Raw genomic sequence first — 20834 nt, forward strand, 5'->3', positions numbered from 1 at the left:
TAGAGAGAGCATCACGGTAGTGCATAGAGAGGAATCGGCCTATGAGGCTATACACTTAAAAATAAGAAAGAGGTAATCATTGATTATGCTGAAGGCCTCCCAGTAGTCAGAAGGAATTAGAACAGATGGGGATTTTGACTTTCCCAGTATTGACTGAAATTCCCTTACTGTAAAAGACTGAGTGGGATGGAATTCATTAATTGCAATTGAGGGGTTTTTCAAAACTATGTAGAGTACTACTACTGAAGGGGCTGTACCGACCTTGTATTAAAGAACGAAGATGGACAAATAAGGAACCTTTGGGAACAGTGACCATAATGGAGAAAATTTTGTTTTGGAAAATGATAACATAAGCCCAAGAAATATCATTGGCAGGTGGTTTAAGGAGAGCAGCAAGTTGTTTCTAAAAAAGAAAGTGCTTTGGTAAAGTATGAATTCTGTCAGGGAATAAGAGTAATTTCTTTGGCTCTTCACTCAGCTTTGGAATACCTGTACTGTGAAGATGCATACATCATGATGCTCTTCATTGTCTAAAGCCCTGCATCAACAATATCAACCCCTTGAAACTAGTTCAGACCTAGGCCTCAATTTACTCACCTGCAGGCCTGTTAGTATGGATTATGAACAACATCTTGCACACAATCCCCAAGGGCATAGGTGCATCATGAGGCTGGGTGCTCAGTCCATGCTCTACTTGATTTATACCTATGACTGTGAGGCTAAGTACAGCTCCAATACCATGTTTAAGTTTGCTGAAGACACCACTGTTGTTGGCTGAATTAAAGGTGGTGATGAATTGACATAGAGGAGGGAGATTGAAAATTTGGCTGAATGGTGCCGTAACAACCACCTCTCACTCAATGTCAGCAAAATCAAAGAGATGACTTACAACAGGAGAAAGGTTCCTAAGTCAGTAACTTTAAATTCCTGGTCGTTAACATTCCAGAGGACCTGTCCTGGGACCACACACAAGTGCCATTACAAAGAAGGCACTGCAGCACTTCTACTTTCTTAGAAGTTTGTGTAGATTTAACATGTCGTTTAAAACTTTTGTCACAGTTTTGCACATTGGTTCTTTGTCAGCCTTTGTATCTACTCTTTTACTAATTATATTTTTATTTCTTTGTTCTACTGTGAATACTAGCACAAAATGATCAAGATAGCATCTGGTGACCTATACAGTGGCATGCAAAAGTTTGGCCACCCCGGCCAAAATTTCTGTTATTGAGAATAGTTTAGAAGATGAACAGATCTCCAAAAGTCAAAGTTAAATATAACCATATAACAATTACAGCATGGAAACAGGCCATCTCGGCCCTTCTAGTCTGTGCCGAATGCTTACTCTCACCTAATCTCACTGACCTGCACTCAGCCCATAACCCTCCATTCCTTTCCTGTCCATATACCTATCCAATTTTTTTTTAAATGACGATATCGAACCTGCCTCTACCACTTCTACTGGAAGCTCGTTCCACACAGCTACCACTCTGAGTAAAGAAGTTCTCCCTCGTGTTACCCCTAAACTTTTGCCCCTTAACTCTCAACTCATGTCCTCTTGTTTGAATCTCCCCTACTCTCAATGGAAAAAGTCTATCCACGTCAACTCTATCTATCCCCCTCATAATTTTAAATACCTCTATCAAGTCCCCCCTCAACCTTCTACGCTCCAAAGAATAAAGACCTAACTTGTTCAACCTTTCCCTGTGACTTAAGTGCTGAAACCCAGGTAACATTCTAGTAAATCTCCTCTGTACTCTCTCTATTTTGTTGACATCTTTCCTATAATTCAGTGACCAGAACTGTACACAATACTCCAAATTTGGCCTCACCAATGCCTTGTACAATTTTAACATTACATCCCAACTCCTATACTCAATGCTCTGATTTATAAGGGCCAGCATACCAAAAGCTTTCTTCACCACCCTATCCATATGAGATTCCACCTTCAGGGAACTATGCACCATTATTCCTAGATCACTCTGTTCTACTGCATTCTTCAATGCCCTACCATTTACCATGCATGTCCTATTTGGATTATTCCTACCAAAATGTAGCACCTCACACTTATCAGCATTAAACTCCATCTGCCATCATTCAGCCCACTCTTCTAACTGGCCTAAATCTCTCTGCAAGCTTTGAAAACTTACTTCATTATCCACAATGCCACCTATCTTAGTATCATCTGCATACTTACTAATCCAATTTACCACCTCATCATCCAGATCATTAATGTACATGACAAACAACAGTGGACCCAATACATTGGACCCTGAGGCACACCACTAGTCACCGGCCTCCAACCTGACAAACAGTTATCCACCACTACTCCCTGGCATCTCCCGTCCAGCCACTGTTGAATCCATTTTACTACCTCAATATTAATACCCAACGATTGAACCTTCCTAACTAACCTTCCATGTGGAACGTTGTCAAAGGCCTTACTGAAGTCCATATAGACAACATCCACTGCTTTACCCTCAACTTTCCTAGTAACCTCTTCAAAAAATTCAATAAGATTTGTCAAACATGACCTTCTACGCACAAATCCATGTTGACTACTCCTAATCAGACCCTGTCCATCCAGATAATTATATATATCATCTCTAAGAATACTTTCCACTAATTTACCCACCACTGACGTCAAACTTACAGGCCGATAATTGTTAGGTTTATGCTTAGAACCCTTTTAAAACAATGGAACATCGGGTGGCATGGCTTTACCTAACTTTCGTTTATATCACTGGGCAGCCAATATACGTTGTGCTACCTTTTGGTCATTTTTCCATGGCCAACCCGAGTGCCCTAATTGGGTGGAGATGGAGTTGAGCTCCACTAAAGAACTATCTATCTCTGCACTTCTTGGCTATGTACTCCCTAGTAGTTTGTCCAGATTAATAGTTAATCCTCTTGTTAGACACACTTTGCGTATTTGGGCTCAGCTTAGGAAATTTTATGGTTTCCATGGATTTTCCGTTTCCAGCCCTGTCGTACATAATCACCTTTTTCTACCCACTACGTATGACTCAGCATTCCATGATTGGTATAGGAAGGGCATTAGACATTTTGAAGATCTTTTTATTGATAATCGCTTCGCTTCTTTCCAACAGCTCTCTGCTAAGTTCAATCTGCCCAACGCTCATTTTTTTTTTAGGTATCTCTAAATTAGACACTTTATTGTTCCTTTAATTCCTAACTTCCCTGAAATGCCTGAGAAAAATGTTATGGACTTTTTTCTTTCCATTAATCCACTAGGTAAAGGGTTAATATCAAGTATTCAAGATAAATTAGCAGCCTTACCATATAACCATATAACAATCACAGCACAGAAACAGGCCACCTTGGCCCTCCTAGTCCGTGCCGAACTCTTAATCTCACCTAGTCCCACCTACCCGCACTCAGCCCATAACCCTCCACTCCTTTCCTGTCCATATACCTATCCAATTTTACCTTAAATGACACAACTGAACTGGCCTCTACTACTTCTACAGGAAGCTCATTCCACACAGCTATCACTCTCTGAGTAAAGAAATACCCCCTCATGTTTCCCTTAAACTTCTGCCCCCTAACTCTCAAATCATGTCCTCTAGTTTGAATCTCCCCTACTCTCAATGGAAACAGCCTGTTCACGTCAACTCTATCTATCCCTCTCAAAATTTTAAATACCTCGATCAAATCCCCCCCTCAACCTTCTACGCTCCAATGAATAGAGACCTAACTTGTTCAACCTTTCTCTGTAACTTAATTGCTGAAACCCAGGTAACATCCTAGTAAATCGTCTCTGCACTCTCTCTAATTTATTGATATCTTTCCTATAATTCGGTGACCAGAACTGCACACAATATTCCAAATTTGGCCTTACCAATGCCTTGTACAACTTTAGCATTACATCCCAACTTCTGTACTCAATGCTTTGATTTATAAAGGCCAGCGTTCCAAAAGCCCTCTTCACCACCCTATCTACATGAGACTCCACCTTCAGGGAACTGTTATTCCTAGATCTCTCTGTTCCACTGCATTCCTCAATGTCCTACCATTTACCCTGTATGTTCTATTTGGATTATTCCTGCCAAAATGTAGAACCTCACACTTCTCAGCATTAAACTCCATCTGCCAACGTTCAGCCCATTCTTCTAACTGGCATAAATCTCCCTGCAAGCTTTGAAAACAACACCTCCTACCTTAGTATCATCGGCATACTTACTAATCCAATTTACCACCCCATCATCCAGATCATTTATGTATATTACAAACAACGACGTGCAAAACTTACGACGTGCCCCTGTGGATAAAATTAAAATGGCATGGGAGCAGGATTTAAATACCTCCTTATCTGATGAGACTTGGGACTCGATTCTCAAATCGGTTAATACAACCTCTCTTTGTGCCCGCCATTGCCTCTTACAGTTTAAGATTGTTCATAGAGCCCATATGTCTAAATCTAAATTATCTCAATTTTACCCTAACATCAGTCTGCTTTGTGATAAATGCAATAGGGGCGAGGCCTCTCTCATTCATATGTACTGGTTTTGTCCCAGCTTGGAGAAATTTTGGAAAGATGTCTTTATAACGTTATCGTATATTCTGAATCACCACCTAGAACCAAACCCTTTAATTGCTCTGTTCGGTTTCTGGGGTGAGACAGGTTTACGTCTGAGTTCGGCTAAGTGTCGAATATTATCATTTGCCTCTCTCCTGGCTAGACGTTTAATCCTTCTTAGATGGAGAGATGTTGCCCCGCCCACGCATGCTCAATGGCTTAATGATATTATGGCCTGCTTGGACCTTGAAAAAATTCATTATTCAATTCTTAATTCGAACTTAAAGTTCCATAAGGTCTGGGGACCTTTTATTGAGTACTTTCATAACCTTCCTCCTAACTAAGGTTTTTTTTCGGTCCCTTGCTTTCAGCTCCTTTTTCTTTTGGTAGTAGGCATTACTATCTTCTGTTGCTAAGTGTATTCAGTTTGGGGGTTTGATTGTCCTGATTTATATTCTCTATATTGTGTTGTGGGTGGTCTGGAGTTTCCTTTTTTTTGTTTTGTGTTGTGGGGCTTGGGGAGGACATCAATTTTACTTGTCTTCAATTTGGGTGCTTTTTCAATTATCTTTATTTGTATCAGATTGTTATTGTATGCTTACTTTTGCACCGTATCAATGTCCTTCATTTTGATCTGGGTTTTTTTTTCTGTAGTTACGTAGAAAATGTATAAAAAAAACTAATAAAAAACAATGGAACATCTTAAACAAGATGAAACATTCTTTTCAACATTTTAAGCAAGATTAGTGTATTTGTTTTGTACAATTTTAGAAAAAAAGGAAAGGAGCACCATGCAAAAGTTTTGACACCCCCAGGAGAATTGAGGTCCCAGATAACTTTTAACAATCATCTTAAGATAACAATCATCATTGTGATGCAAATTCCAAAGCTTTATAAATACCTTGACTCCTCAAACCTTGTCCCAACAATCAGCAGCCATGGGCTCTTCTAAGCAGCTTCTAAGCACTCTGAAAATTAAAATAAATGATGCATGCAAAGCAGGAGAAGGCTATAAGAAGATTGCAAAGCATTTTCAGGTAGCCGTTTCCTCAGTTCGTAATGTAATCAAGAAAAGGCAGTTAACAGGAACGGTGGAGGTCAAGTTGAAGTCTGGAAGACCAAGAGAACTGCTCATGGGATTGCTAGAAAGGCAAATCAAAGCCCCCGTTTGACTGCAAAAGACCTTCAGGAAGATTCAGCAAACTCTGGAGTGGTGGTGCACTATTATACTGTGCAGCGACACCAGCACAAATATGACCTTCATGGAAGAGTCATCAGAAGAAAACCTTTCCTGTATCCTCACCACAAAACTCAGTGTCAGAAGTTTGCAGAGAAACATCTAAACAAGCCTGATGCATTTTGGAAACAAGTCCTGTGGAATGATGAAGTTAGAATAGAACTTTTTGGCCGCAATGAGCAAAGGTATGTTTTGAGAAAAAAGGGTGCAGAATTTCATGAGAAGAACACTTCTCCAACTCTTAAGCACGGGGGTAGATCGATCATACTTTGGGCTTGTGTTGCAGCCAGTGGCACAGGGAACATTTCACTGGTAGAGGGAAGAATGAATTCAATTAAACACCAGCAAATTCTGGAAGCATACATCACACCGTCTGTAAAAAAAAACTGAAGATGAAGAGAGGATAGCTTCTACAACAGGATAATGATCCTCAACACACCTCAAAATCCACAATGGACTACCTCAAGAGGTTTTGCCATGCCCTCACAGTCCCCCGACCTAAACATCACAGAAAATCTGTGGATAGACCTTAAAAGAGCAGTGCACGCAATACGGCCCAAGAATCTCACTGAACTAGAAGCCTTTGGCAAGGAAGAATGGGTGAAAATCCCCCAAACAAGAATTGAAAGACTCTTAGCTGGCTACAGAAAGCATTTACAAGCTGTGATACTTGCCAAAGGGGGCGTTACTAAGTACTGACCATGCAGGGTGCCCAAACTTCTGCTTCGGGCCCTTTTCCTTTTTTGTTATTTTGAAACTACAAAAGATGGAAATAGAAAAGTAATCTTGCTTAAAGTGTTAAAGAAATGTATCATTTTTATGCCTTTAGGAAATCAGGTAATCTTTTACTTGCTTAACTATTCACAGTAACAGAAATTTTGACCAGGGTCCCCAAACTTTTGCATGCCACTGTACATACTTTGATAATAAACTTATTTTGAACTTTGATTCTGTGTGTGGAGCCAGGCAATAGAACACAGGCGAGATCTAAAACGTATCTTTCTTACGTTTTTCGCTCAGGAAATCAAATTTAAGGAGGGGTACATTGATTATCTGAACCACTATTATGGCATTAAGGCAGTGAATATACAGGTGTTTTGTAGTGTACAAGGGTTAATAGGTAGTCAGGTTGGGATAAAATCCTTTCCAGGATACCATGGGAAATGAGGAGACTGTTGGGGGCCTGACAAAAATTTTTGTACCTTTATTAGCCAATGGCAAGATATCAAAAGGTTGGAAGTCAGCTAACCGTTCTTCCTTTAGTAAAGAAGGGCAGCAGGGATGAGTCAGATAACGCCAGTCAGCCTGTGTTATTCGTGGACAAATTATTGAAAATAATCTTAAGTGACAATAATTAATTTGGAAAGACATGACCAGGGACAGCCAATATAGCTTCAGGGAATGGGTTGGGGGGGTGGGGGAGAGAAGGAGTGATGAATTCCTGTATCACTAACTTGACTGAGTTTTCTTTTTAAAAGAGATAACCAAGGAGACTGATATTTATCTATGTGAACTTTATTAAGGCATTTCACAAGATCCTGTATAGTAAGCTGGTCAAGAAGGTTAAGGCATATAACAGCACAGTATAGGAACGGAGCCTTCGGCCTAAAGTATCTGTGCCCAGCATAATGCCAATTTAAATTAATCCCATCTTACTGCACGTGGTCCTCATCCCTCTATCCCGTATCTGTCTAGATGCCTCTGCAGCATGATTTGTATTTGTTTGCATCACTTCTCTTGGTCATCTGATCAGGCAATAGGAATATTGATATACAAAGACCTAGGAGTCCAAGTCCATGGTTCATTAGTTAATGTCAACACAGGTCGATAGATTGATAAGTAGCATACAACTTGTTTGCCATTGGATATCAGGGCTAGGGATAAAGAGTTGGGACATTATGTTGTAATTTTACAAAACACTGTTCTGCCCACTATACTATTGTGATTGCATTGGAGAGAGTACAAAAAGGACTTACCAGGGTCTTACCTGGATTGAAGGAAAGATAGTGTATAAACTTGGTATATTTTCCCTGAAACAAAGGATGTTGAGGGATGACCTAACAGAACTATCAGAGGCAAAAAAAAAATGGGTACATAGTCAAAATGTTTTTCCCAGTTTAGAGGGTATCAGAAACAAGAGGTTGAAGTTTTAAGTGAGAGGTATGAGTTTTAAAGGAGATCCCATACAATTACTAATTTAAAAGGTATTTATACAGATACTTCAATAGGAGCCATGTTCTGGTGAAAAGTCAACCATTTCTCTCTCCACAGATGCTAACAGGTGGAAGTATTGAGCATATGCCGGATTTTATTTCAGAGTTTTTGCAGTTGTTCTCTTTACACTAGTTTTACATCTTACCTTTAAGATCCCTTGGCACAGCAAGAGGCCATCATTGTTAGGTTGGCTGTTTTCATACAATTTCTGCACTAGATGTGGAATGCCATTCCATTTTGCAATTTTGTCCCTCTCTCTCAGCAAAGAATCTGGAATCTATAAACAGAAACAGCATTAAATAATAAACAGCAGTATATAGTCAGCCCTCCTTATCCTCAGGTTCCCATGCACGAATTCAACCAACTGCGGATTAGAAAAACCCAGAAGTTCTCTCTCCAGCACTCGTTGTTTGAGCATTGTTCGCCTTGCGTCGTTTAGTCGCTACTTTGTTTCTGTGAAAAAATGGCTCCTAAAAAGCAATTAAGCGGTCAAAGCAATTCCTCAAAGGCTAAGACAATAAAAATTTCCTATAACAATGTTTCTAACCAAAGCATTTGCAACTGTGAAGTCTCGACCTTCAACGCTTGAAGGTCCTCAGCCCTCAACATCCACAGATCCTGACTTTAGTATTATTGAGCCTCCTCCAAAGCGTCCTCATTCCCTAAACAATACAGTGTAACAACTATTTATGTAGCATTTCCATTGCATTTGGTATTATAAATGCTGTAATCTAGAGATGATTAAAAGTATTACCTGTTGTTTGAGCATTGTTCGCCTCACGTCTCATTTGTTCGCTACTTGTGCTGTGAGCGAGAGGAAGGAGTTTAAGGCTAGTAAGCAATGGCTGGCTGGCTCTGTAAAGCGCTACAGCCTTAAAGATCACGGGAGAATAGAGATCGGCTGATGCCAGAAGAGCTACGATGGTTGCATCTGCACTGAACATGTAGAGACCTTTTTTCATGACATTATTTCCTAAACGATACAGTATAACAACTATTTACATAGCATTTACATTGTATTAGGTATTGTAAGGAATCTTGAGATGATTTAAAGTACAAACCCCATTTCCTGAAAAGTTGGGATATTTTCCAAAATGCAATAAAAACAAAAATATTAATTCACGTGAACCTTTATTTAACTGACAAAAGTACAACGGAAAGATTTTCAATAGTTTTACTGACCAACTTAATTGTATTTTTTAAATATACACAAATTTAGAATTTGATGGCTGCAACACACTCAACAAAAGTTGGGACAGAGGCATGTTTATCATTGGGTTACATCACCTTTCCCTTTAATAACACTTTTTAATCGTTTTGGAACTGAGGATACTAATTGTAGTAGATTTGCAATTGGAAATTTTGTCTATTCTTGCTTGATATAAGACTTCAACTGCTCAACAGTCCGTGGTCTCCATTGTCTGATTATCCTCTTCATGATGCGCCATACATTTTCAATAGGAGATAGATCTGGACTGGCAGCAGGCCAGTCAAGCACACGCACTCTCTGTCTACAAAGCCACGCTGTTGTAGCCCGTGCAGAATGTGGTCAGGCATTGTCCTGCTGAAATAAGCATGGACGTCCCGGGAAGAGACGTCGCCCTGATGGCAACATATTTCTCTCTAAAATCCTAATATACGCCTCAGAATCAATGGTATCTTCACATACATGCAACTCACCCATGCCGTGGGCACTGATGCACCTCCCTACCATCACAGATGCTGGCTTTTGAACCTTTCACTGATAACAATCAGGATGGTCGTTTTCATCTTTGGCACAGAGAACTCCACGCCCCTTTTTTCCGAAAACTAGCTGAAATATGGACTCATCTGACCACAGCACGTGGTTCCACAGTCTTTCGGTCCATCTGAGATGAGCTTGGGCCCAGAGAACTCGCCGGCATTTCTGCATAGAGTTGATGTATGGCTTCCTCCTTGCGTAATACAGTTTCAAGTTGCATTTCTGGATGTAGCGACAGACTGTGTTAAGTGATAATGGTTTTCCGAAGTACTCCCGAGCCCAGGTGGCTATAATTGTCACAGTAGCATGACAGTTTCTTAGGCAGTGCCGCCTGAGGGCTCGAAGATCACGCGCATTCAACAAAGGTATCCTACCTTACCCTTTACGCACTGAGATGTCTCTGAATTCTCTGAATCTTTTCACAATATTATGTACTGTAGATGTTGAAAGAGCTAAATTCTCTGAAATCTTGCGTTGGGAAATGTTCCTTTTGAACTGACTAACAATTCTCTCACGAATTTTAGCACAAAGGAGCGAGCCACGACCCATCCTTGCTTGCAAAGACTGAGCCTTTGATGGACTCTACTTTTATACCCAGTCATGATACCTCACCTGCTACCAATTAGCCTGCTTAATGTGGAGTCTTCCAAACTGGTGTTACTTGAATATTCTGCGCACTTTTCAATCTTACTTTAACTCTGTCCGAACTTTTGTTGAGTGTGTTGCAGCCATCGAATTCTAAATTTGTGTATATTTACAAAATACAATTAAGTTGGTCAGTAAAACTATTGAAAATCTTTTTTTTGTACCTTTGTCAGTTAAATAAAGGTTCACGTGAATTAACATATCACAGATTTTTGTTTTTATTGCATTTTGGAAAATATCCCAACTTTTCTGGAAATGGGGTTTGTATATGGGAGAATATGCGTAGGTTATATGTAAATATTACACCATTTTACATAAGGGACTAGAGCATCCGTGCTTCCTGGTATCCGCAGGGGGTCCTGGAATCAATCCCCCGAGGTTAAGGAGGGTCGACTGTATTAGATCAGAAATTCAAGAGAGTTGGGGGGAGGGAAGAGTCGAATATAGTAGCTAACACAAGGAAATCTACAGATGGTAGAAATTCAAACCACACACACAAAATGCTAGTGGAACACAGCAGGCCAGGTAGCATCTTTTTTTAAAATATATTTTTTATTAAGTTTTTAAGATAATTACATAGAATGAATAGAATATTAAGAGTAATGAAAAATAACATCAGCCCCCCCTCCCTTTAACCCTTCCCCCCTTAACATCCCTATCTAAAAAAAAGAAAAAAGAAAAAAAAGAGAAAAAGAAAGATAGATTGCCTGGATGTCAGAAGATCCCCACATGCTCCATGGAGTTCAAAATAGCTTCAGTATATATATTTATTTATTTTCCCCCAAATAGCTAATAATTTTATCTTCGAAGGACCTATATATTTAATCCTATCTTTTGTAAATAAGGGTGCCAAATTTTCAAAAATATCATATTCATTTCTTAAATTATAAGTAATTTTTTCAAGTGGAATGCAGCTAAATATTTCATTATTCCAACGGTCCATAGTTAAGTATTAATCTGATTTCCAAGTAACTGCAATAGCTTTTTTGGCTACTGCCAATGCATGTTTTATAAATTTTTTCTGATATTTGTTCAGTATTAGGCAGCATCTGTAAGGAGAAGCACTGTCAACGTTTTGGGCCGAGACCCTTCGTCAGGACTAACTGAAAGGAGAGATACTAAGAGATTTGTAAGTAGTGGGGGGAGGGGGAAATGCGAAATGATAGGAGAAGACCGGAGGGAGTGGGATGAAGCTAAGGGCTGGAAAGGTGATTGGCGAAAGTGATACAGAGCTGGAGAAGGGAAAGGATCATGGGACAGGAGGCCTCGGAAGAAAGAAAGGGGGAGGGGAGCACCAGAGGGAGATGAAGAACAGGCAGAGTCACGGGCAGAGAGAGAGAAAAAAAAACAAACAATATGTCAGGGATGGGGTAAGAAGGGGAGGGGGATTAATGGAAGTTAGAGAAGTCAATGTTCATGCCATCAGGTTGGAGGCTACCCAGCCGGTATATAAGGTGTTGTTCCCCCAACCTGAATGTGGATTCATCTTAACAGTAGAGGCGGCCATGGATAGACATATCAGAATGGGAATGGGACGTGGAATGACAGTAGACACCATTTCGCTGAACAGGGCCCCAGACAGTCCTTCCAGGTGAGGCGACACTTCACTTGTGAGTCGGCTGGTGTGGTATACTGCGTCCGATGCTCCCGGTATGGCCTTTTATATATTGGTGAGACCCGGCGCAAGACTGGGAGACCGTTTCGCTGAACACCTACGCTCGGTCCGCCAGAGAAAGCAGGATCTCCCAGTGGCCACACATTTTAATTCCACGTCCCATTCCCATTCTGATATGTCTATCCATGGCCTCCTTTGAGCCTTATAGCTTTTTTAGTTGCCTTGCTAGTTTTTAAAAGCTTCCCAATCTTCTAACTTCCTACTAATTTTTATTCTATTATAAGCCCTCTCTTTTGCTCTTAATGCTAAATCATTACTATTAATGATAAATAACATAGAACCCAGCACTGATCCTTGTGGCATACCACAGACAGGCTTCCGGTCAGAGACAATCATCTACTACCACTCTCTGGCTTCTCTCACTAAGCCAACGTTGAATCCAAATTACAACCAAATCCTGAATGCCAAACAACTGAACCTGCTCTACCAACCTCTAATGTGAAGCTTGTAAAAAGCATTGCTAAAGTCCATGCACAGACTACGAATACTGCCTTTCCTTTCTCAACCTTCTTAGTAACCTCCTAGAAAAACTCATTAAAATTTGTTAGATATTACCTACTATGCACAAAGCCATGTTGACTATCCCTAATCAGGCTCTCCCTATAGAAACACTTCTATATCCTTTCCCTTAGAATACCTTACAATTATATATATATGACTGATGTCAGGCTCAATGGCCTATAATTTTGCCTGTCATTCTAAGAGCCTTTCTTGAGCATAACATAGCTATCCTCCAGTTCTACGGTACTTCAACTGTGGCTAGGAGCTATGTATCTCTACCAGGACAACAAAAGTTTGGCACTATACTCCTGCAAGGGAATATACTATAGTGCTCTGATGACTTATATAGCCTAATTCATGACAAAAAAGACAGCACCTCATCTCCCATAATCTGGATTATGATTATGATCTCATTACACTTTTGGCTCAATTCTATCACCTCTAAGACTGTCTGAGTAAATATAGATGCAAAAAAACCCCCAAACAATGTCTTGGCTAAACTTTGTTCTTGAAGTTTTCACAGTATCAATTTTGACTTAACTCTGCTGCATTTCTTTGCAACATGATTCCACCCCACCTTCCCTGGTCCACTAACACAAAATTCAAGGCCAAATTTCATTAATAATTAACAAGTAAAGCAAATAAAAATATCAAGACTGCCATGTTATTGGGAAGGGAGACAAGGCAAGCCTATTCTTCTGAGTAGCAAATTATATAATTAACAGAGACAAATACACCTTAAGAAAATTTCAAAACAGACTGATCTGGGAAAACTCAGAACTTAAAATTTTAAATCTTAAATTTTGGGGATTTTGGCATTTTGTGCAAAATATACTGTTCATTCTGAATTGCCCCTGAATAGAGTAGTTTACTCATTCAAGTGTTAGGTGTAATGAAAAGCAAAGAAGACAATGAAAGTTTTACAGCAATCCTTTTAGAGGGAGCAGAAGTGGAAAGAGCATGTGTTAGTATCTCCAGGGACCTAACATGGTCCCACCATATTGATGCACCATAAGAAGGCAAGACGGTAGCTATATTTCATTAAGCCTTGAGAAGATTTGGAACATCACCTAAAACATTCTAAAAAGTCTACTGATATATCATGGGGAGCAGTCTAACTGGCTGTATCACTGTCTGGTATGGGGAGGGGGGAGTGGTCGTTTCTGCACAGGATTGAAGCAAGCAGCAGAGTTGTAAAATTAGTCAGCTCCATTCCAGTTCCAATTGCAGGAAAAAGTTAGTGAACCGTTTGTAATTACCTGGTTTTCTGCATTAATCACTCATAAAAATGTGGTCTGATCTTCATCCAAGTCACAATAATAAACAAACATAATTTGCCTAAATTATTAACACTCAAACTATACTTCTCATGTCTTTATTGTACACATTGTTTAATCATTCACAGTCCAGTCTGGAAAATATATGCGAACCCCTGTATTAAATAACTGGTAGAACCTCCACTAGTAGCAGTCACCTCCAACAAAGGTTTCCTGTAGCTGCTGATCAGAGTTGCACAACAGTGAGGAGGAATTTTAGACCATTCCTCCATACAAAACTGTTTCAGTTAATGCCACAGCATTTCAATTGGGTTAAGGTCTGTATCCTGACTTGGCCATTCTTCAACACAAATTTTCTTTCACGGGTTCTTTTTCACTTCCTTCTGCATTGTACATTGTGTGTGATCTTTGCAGAAGGCCCACTCTTTGAGAGAGAATTTCCTCCATTTGTAGACAATTTCTCTTACTGATGAATTCTCAGGTCTTTAGAAATGCCTTTTTCCAGCTTCACGCATCTCTACAATTCTTCTTCTAAGGTGCTCTGAAAGTTGTTTCGATTGAGACATGGTGCACAGAAACAGGTCTTCCTTGAGATAAACTGGCTCTGTCAGTAATCTGTATATTTTTTTAAAACATAGGTCAGGGCACCTCTACACCCCACACCTCCAATCTCATTTCATTGATTGAAAAACCTGACTCCAAACAGCTTTTGTAGAAGGCATTACCTCAGAAGTTCACATACTTTCTTGAATCTAGACTGTAATTGTTTAAATGGTATACTCAGTACTGATGAGAAGTACAACAATTGTTTGTATGTTATTAGTTTAGGCAGATTGCATTTGTCGATTATTGACACTTAGATGAATATCAGGCCACATTTTATGTGTAATTGATGCAGAAAAAAATGCAAACAGTTAACAAACTGTTCTTGTCACCAACCTGTAGGAAATATGTCAATAAGTACAGAGACAACTGTGGGCAATGACAACAATCATAGTCAAGTTTGCTGAGGAAAGGGTTGGCACAGTGTAACAGAAGCCAGCCAAAACACAATACACTATGAACTAGAGAGTGGGCAAGATCCACAAAGTCCGCTGGGAATTGAAGTTCCTGGAACGTGTATATAAGGCGGCCAGTGAGGAATAGCAATTACCTCTGGCAGAGCTATGAGGCACCCTCAGGAAGAGGCTTATGACCTTGTGCAGAGCTGAGTGGTATAGAAGACACTGCAAGGAGAGAGCCAGGAGGCGAAAAGCCTTCATAGTCAACCTGTCTGGGGCCACCAAAACAACTGAGGCAGAAGCTACATGGGATCTTGGTGTGTTCCAGGGAGAATATTGACCTGCGTATCCAGACCACTTACATTGACCCCAGCAGAGGAAGATATCTGGGTTACTGTAGCACCTTGATAAATCCACCTCCACCCAGCAATGAATTCAACAGTAGGGAACCACTCCTGAAAGAAGTGCAAGATGTGGTAAGGAAGACAAGGTCTAGTTCTGCACCTTGACTGAATGGAGTCATGTACAAAGTCTCTAAGCACTGCCCTGGCTGGTTAAGTGGCTGTGGAGAACACTGAAGGTCATTTGGAGGAAAGAAAAAGCGGCAGCAGAGATTTGCTAGAGTCCTGATCCCAAAGGAAGAAGACTCCAGAAACCTCAATCAGTTTAGGATCAGTGTTGAAGGAAAGATCTTTCTCAGCACTGTCACAAGACAGCTGGCAGCTTTCCTCCAGCTACACTGATACATTTGTGCAGAAGGGAAGCATTCCAGGAATGCCCAGATATTTGGAGCACACAGGAGTGGTAACCCAACTCATTTGAGAGGCTCAGAACAGCAGAACAGAGAACAGAGGAGACCTGGCAGTGCTCCAGCTCAACCTGGCAAATACCAATGGATCAATCCCCCATAAACTGGTGCAGACAACCATGATGTTCCAGGCAAAGTGGCAGACTTCATCCTGGATTATTACAATCACTTCTAAATGAGAGCCCTGTCAGATCAAGTTACTGGAGAATGGGATCATCGCACACTGTACCATATCTGTGACCCTCTTTACCCTTGCAATGAATATAATTGGAAAGCCTGTTGAACCAGAGTTACGCTGCTCTTGCTCTTAGTCTCTAACCACCGTCCGTGGCTGGAACCAGGCGGATTCTGTAAGGACTGAAGAAGCTCATCAACTGGGCAAGAATGAGTTTCAAGTCCACAAAAATCAAGAAGGGCAGAGTCACCGACAGATTCCACTTTAGTGTCACAGGAATACTCATTCAAACCATCTCTGAAAAGTCAGTGAGAGTCATGGCAAGGTGCTTGACAGCACCTTGAAAGACACACTATCAATCCAGGCAACCTGTCAAGAGCAGAAGGGCTGACTGAAAGAAATTGATTGGTCAGGAATACCTGGCAAGTTTAAGGAGTGGATATATCAGCATGGCATCCCACTGATTCTTTGGCCATTGCTGGTATATGAAGTTCCAATTTTCACTGTCAAGAACCAAGAGAGAAAGGTCAACAGCTTTCTCCAGAGATAGTTGGCATTGTCCAGGACTCTTAGCAGCATTGCCCTCTATGGAAACACCACCACCTGTGGCTGCCCTTGAAATCCTTGGAGGAAGAGTTCAAGGTGACAAGAGCGAGAGAGTTGATGCAGTAAAGGGAGTCCAGAGACCCAAAGATGGCCCACGCACGGGTCATTGTGAAGACCAGGAGAAACTGCAACCTTGGCTGTGCCACAAGGTCCTGGTGGGAGCAGTGACTGAGGAAGAGCTGGCCTGGGAGGCTTCCCAGTCCCCAGGTTTGACATAGCTTAGGGGAGGGAGAAGCGCAAGCTCACCCAGGAGGGAGTGAGAGCAGCCATAGATGAAGAGAGATCCACCAAAGCTATGGGCACTAAGCAGCAGGGAACTTGGACCAATTGAAAGCAGGCCATGGAAATGAAAATGACATGGACTGATCTCTGGCAAGCAGAGCCACACCAAATCAAGTTCCTTGTTCAGGCAGTGTATGACATCTTGCCAAGACCATCCAACTTGTGTAGTGGGGGGGGGGGGGGAAAGAGTTGGAGCAGTTGATAGGCCAGATTCTATTGTGTTCTAGGAGTGGAACCTTGGAGCACCTCTTAATCTGCTGCCCAAAAGCACTTGGAGAGGGCCAATACTGCTGGAGAATACCCTTGCAGAACCAATGTTAAGAATCAATGACACCAAATGAGCATAACCCTGCAATCAAACCAATCAACTTTGTGAGAACAGGAGACCAACCAGAAGCAAGAGAAAAACCACTCACAGGGATTCTGGCATACGCTCATGACTGGCACCTCATGAGAAACAACTAAAGTTCCCATGGCACATCGGCAAGACCACGTTGAGACCAGACATCCTCCTGGCCTCAGAGGCAGTAAAACATATCATCCTGCTGGAGCTGACAGTGCTCTGGGAGAAGCATCTGGACGAAGCCCATGAGAGGAAGCTTACTAGATATAAAGAACAGGTCAGCAACTACGAAGCAAGGATGGAAGGCAAAGTGCATGCTGATTGAAGTGGCTGCAGGGGCTACACTAGTCAGTTTTTTCAAAGCCCTCAGCGCATTGGGCATTGCTGGTATAAGGAGGCAGAGAGCCATCGCCATCATTACTGAGGCAGCAGAGAAAGCCTCAAGATAGCGCTGGATGAAGACAGCAAATCCATGGGGTCTGCAATACATACCACCACAACACAAGTAGTGGCTTCATCAACCATGGCTGGATCGACTAGGCAAGGGTGTCTGATGTTGAAAGATCCAAAACACCCGATAATGTCAGATTACCATAAGACCATATGATATAGCAGAAGAATTAGGCCAATTGCCCCATTGAGACTGCTAAGCCATTTCATCATGGCTGATCCAATTGCCTCTCAGCACCAATCTCCTGCCTTCTCCCTGTACCCCTCCATGCCCCAACCAATCAAAAGTCTATCAACCTCTGACTTAAATATACCCAATGAATTGGCCTCCACTGTTACCTGTTGCAAAGAAATCCACAGATTCACCACTCTCTGGCTAAAGAAATTCCTTTCAACTCCATTCTGAAAAGCTGTCCCTCTAATTTGAGGCTGTGTCCTCTGGTCTTGGACTCGCCCACCTCCACATCCAAATTATCAAGGCCTTTCACCATTCAATAGGTTTGAATTAGGTCACCTCTCATTCTTCTGAATTCCAGCAAATACGTATGAATACTCTTCATACGACAAGCCACTCAATCCTGTAATTATTTTCATGAAACTCCTTTGCTTTATAAAAAAATCCCAATAATACATAAAAACACAAAATGCTGGCAGAACTCAGCAGGCCAGACAGCATCTATGGGAAGAGGTAGCGACGACGTTTCGGGCCGAAACCCTTCATCAGGAGTGAAGTAACATGGGATGGTCGAGGGGGGATAAGAAGTGGGGGGAGGGATGAAGTAGAGAGCTGGGAAGTGATAGGCTGGAGGGAAATGGGCTAGGGGGAAGGTGGAGAATTATGGGAAATAAAAGAGAAAGAAAGGTAGGGCTGGGGGGAGCCAGAGGTTGTGGTACATATAGGTACCAATGACATAGGCAGGAAAAGGGAAAAGGTCCTGAAAGGAGAACATAGGGAGTTATGAAGGCAGTTGAGAAGAAGGACCGCAAAGGTAGTAACCTCGGAATTACTGTCTGTGCCATGCGACAGTGAGAGTAGGAATGGAATGAGGTGGAGGATAGATGCGTGCTAAGGGATTGGAGCAGGGAGCAGGGATTCAAGATTCTGGATCATTGGGACCTCTTTTGGGGCAGGTGTGACCTGCACAAAAAGGACGGGTTACACTTTAATTCTAGGGGGACCAATATCCTGGCGGGAAGGTTTAATAGAGCTGTTAGGGAGGGTTTAAATTAATTTGGCAGGGGGATGGGAACCGGAATGATGGAGCAGAGAAGAGGGAAAACAGAAATAGATCTAAGGTAGTGAGCAGTAAGGATGTCAGGAAGGACAGGCAGGTGATAGAGCAAATTTGCAGCCATTGGGATGAGTTGCAGTGCAATAAAGTAGCAGTGCAATCAATGCAAAAGGTACCAAATACTGGACTTAAGGTGTTATACTTAAATGCACACAGCATAAGGAATAAGGTGGATCATCTTGTTGTACAGTTACAGATTGGCAGGTATGATATTGTGGCCATCACTGAGACATGGCTAAAGGATGCATGTCTCTGGGAGCTGAACGTCCAAGGATACACGGTGTATCGGAAGGATAGGCAGGTAGGTAGAGGGGGTGGTGTGGGTTTAATGGTAAGAAATGATATTAAATCATTAGAAAGAGTTGACATAGGATTGGAAGGTACAGAATCTTTATGGGTTGAGCTAAGAAATTGCAGGGGTAAAAGTGTAATATTAAGAAGTTAGCATCTCGTAAGCCGCTTGTGACCCTGGCTAGTTTTTTTTAAAAGGTCATAGCAGCTATGAGAAAAAGAGTATAAATGCACAAATGCTTTCCCATAAGATAAGCTGAGTGGGTGACAGCATCCTTGGTGTGAGAAACATATTGTGCCTTGTGTTCCTTATGGCACCTGCAAGATAAGCATAAAGAAGGATTGACTATTTCCAAGGGCAGCAGGCTTTGGATGGTAAGCCTGTCCCTGTCTGCATCCAGACATAGCAGCAATTAAAACTGTTATACAATTTATGACTGATAAAGTTAACAATACTCATCCGTAGAGAAACTAAGGGGGGGGGGGGTGAACCCACATGTATCTGTATACATGACTGCATGATATAAAAAGAACTGTACTTGCTTCAGGAGAAAGAGACCCTCGAAGCAGCCTCCAAGAGTGTGCTTAAGAAGGGTTCTCTTGAGTAGCTTGCTAATAAAGAGTTAAAGTTACTTTCACCATAGTAAGTGGTGTCTTTGCATCAGGTAGATTGAAAGAAGTTTACAACAAAAAGACCCTGATGGCAGTTAACTACAGGCCTCCAAACAGTTGCAGTGATGTGGACTACAAATTACAACAGGAAATTGAAAAGGCTTGCCAGAAGGGCAGTGTTATGATAATTGTAGGGGATTTTAACATGCGAGTGGATTGGGAAAATCACATCGGCACTGGATCTCAAGAGAGAGAATTTGTAGAATGTCTACGAGATGGCTTTTCAGAACAGCTTGTTGTTGAGCCCACTAGGGGATCAGCTGTACTGGATTGGGTATTGTGTAATGAACCAGAGGTGATTAGAGAGATGGAAGTGAAGGAACCCTTAGGAGGCAGTGATCATAACATGATTGAGTTCACTGTGAAATTTGAGAAAGAGAAGCCAAAATCCGATGTGTCGATATTTCAGTGAAGTAAAGGAAATTACAGTGGCATCAGAAAGGAACTGGCCAAGGTTGACTGGAAAGGGACCAGCAGGAAGGACAGCAGAGCAGCAGTGGCTTGAGTTTATGCGAGAAGTGAGGAAGCTGCAAGACAGATATATTCCAAAGAAGAAGAAATTTTTAAATGGAAAAAGGATGCAACCGTGGCTGACAGGAGAAATCAAAGCCAAAGTAAAAGCAAAGCAGAGGGCATACAAGGAAGCAAAAATTAGTGGGAAGGCAGAGGATTGGGAAGTTTTTAAAAGCTTACAAAAGGAAACTAAGAAGGTCATTAAGAGGGAAAAGATGAACTATGAAAGGAAGCTAGCAAATAATATCAAAGAGGATACTAAAAGCTTTTTCAAGTATATAGAGAGCAAAAGATAGGTGGGAGTAGATATAGCACTGATAGAAAATTATGCTGGAGAAATTGTAATGGGAGATAAGGAGATGGCAGAGGAACTGAATGAGTGTTTTGCATCAGTCTTCACTGAGGAAGACATCAGCAATATACCGGACATTCAAGGCTGTCAGGGATGAGAAATATGCAGAATCACAATTACGACAGAGGAAGTACTCAGGAAGCTGAATAGTCTAAGGGTAGATAAATCTCCTGGACCAGATGGAATGCACCCTCACGTTCTGAAGGAAGTAGCAGTGGAGAT

At 41.4% G+C, this 20834-nt stretch overlaps 1 protein-coding gene across 2 annotated transcripts in view; it reads right to left on the reverse strand.

Moving 5' to 3' along the window:
• The window catches only part of LOC132400035 (short transient receptor potential channel 4-associated protein-like), a 152891-nt gene that overhangs the window by 111571 nt on the left and 20486 nt on the right, over nucleotides 1-20834 (reverse strand). For both annotated transcript variants that reach the window (XM_059981111.1, XM_059981112.1), the window contains exon 2: nucleotides 8134-8265. In XM_059981111.1, coding sequence (XP_059837094.1) covers nucleotides 8134-8265 — 132 coding nt within the window. The remainder of the gene's footprint in view (nucleotides 1-8133; nucleotides 8266-20834) is intronic.

Source organism: Hypanus sabinus, chromosome 9 (genome assembly GCF_030144855.1).
Source record: "Hypanus sabinus isolate sHypSab1 chromosome 9, sHypSab1.hap1, whole genome shotgun sequence".
NCBI lineage: Eukaryota > Metazoa > Chordata > Chondrichthyes > Myliobatiformes > Dasyatidae > Hypanus > Hypanus sabinus.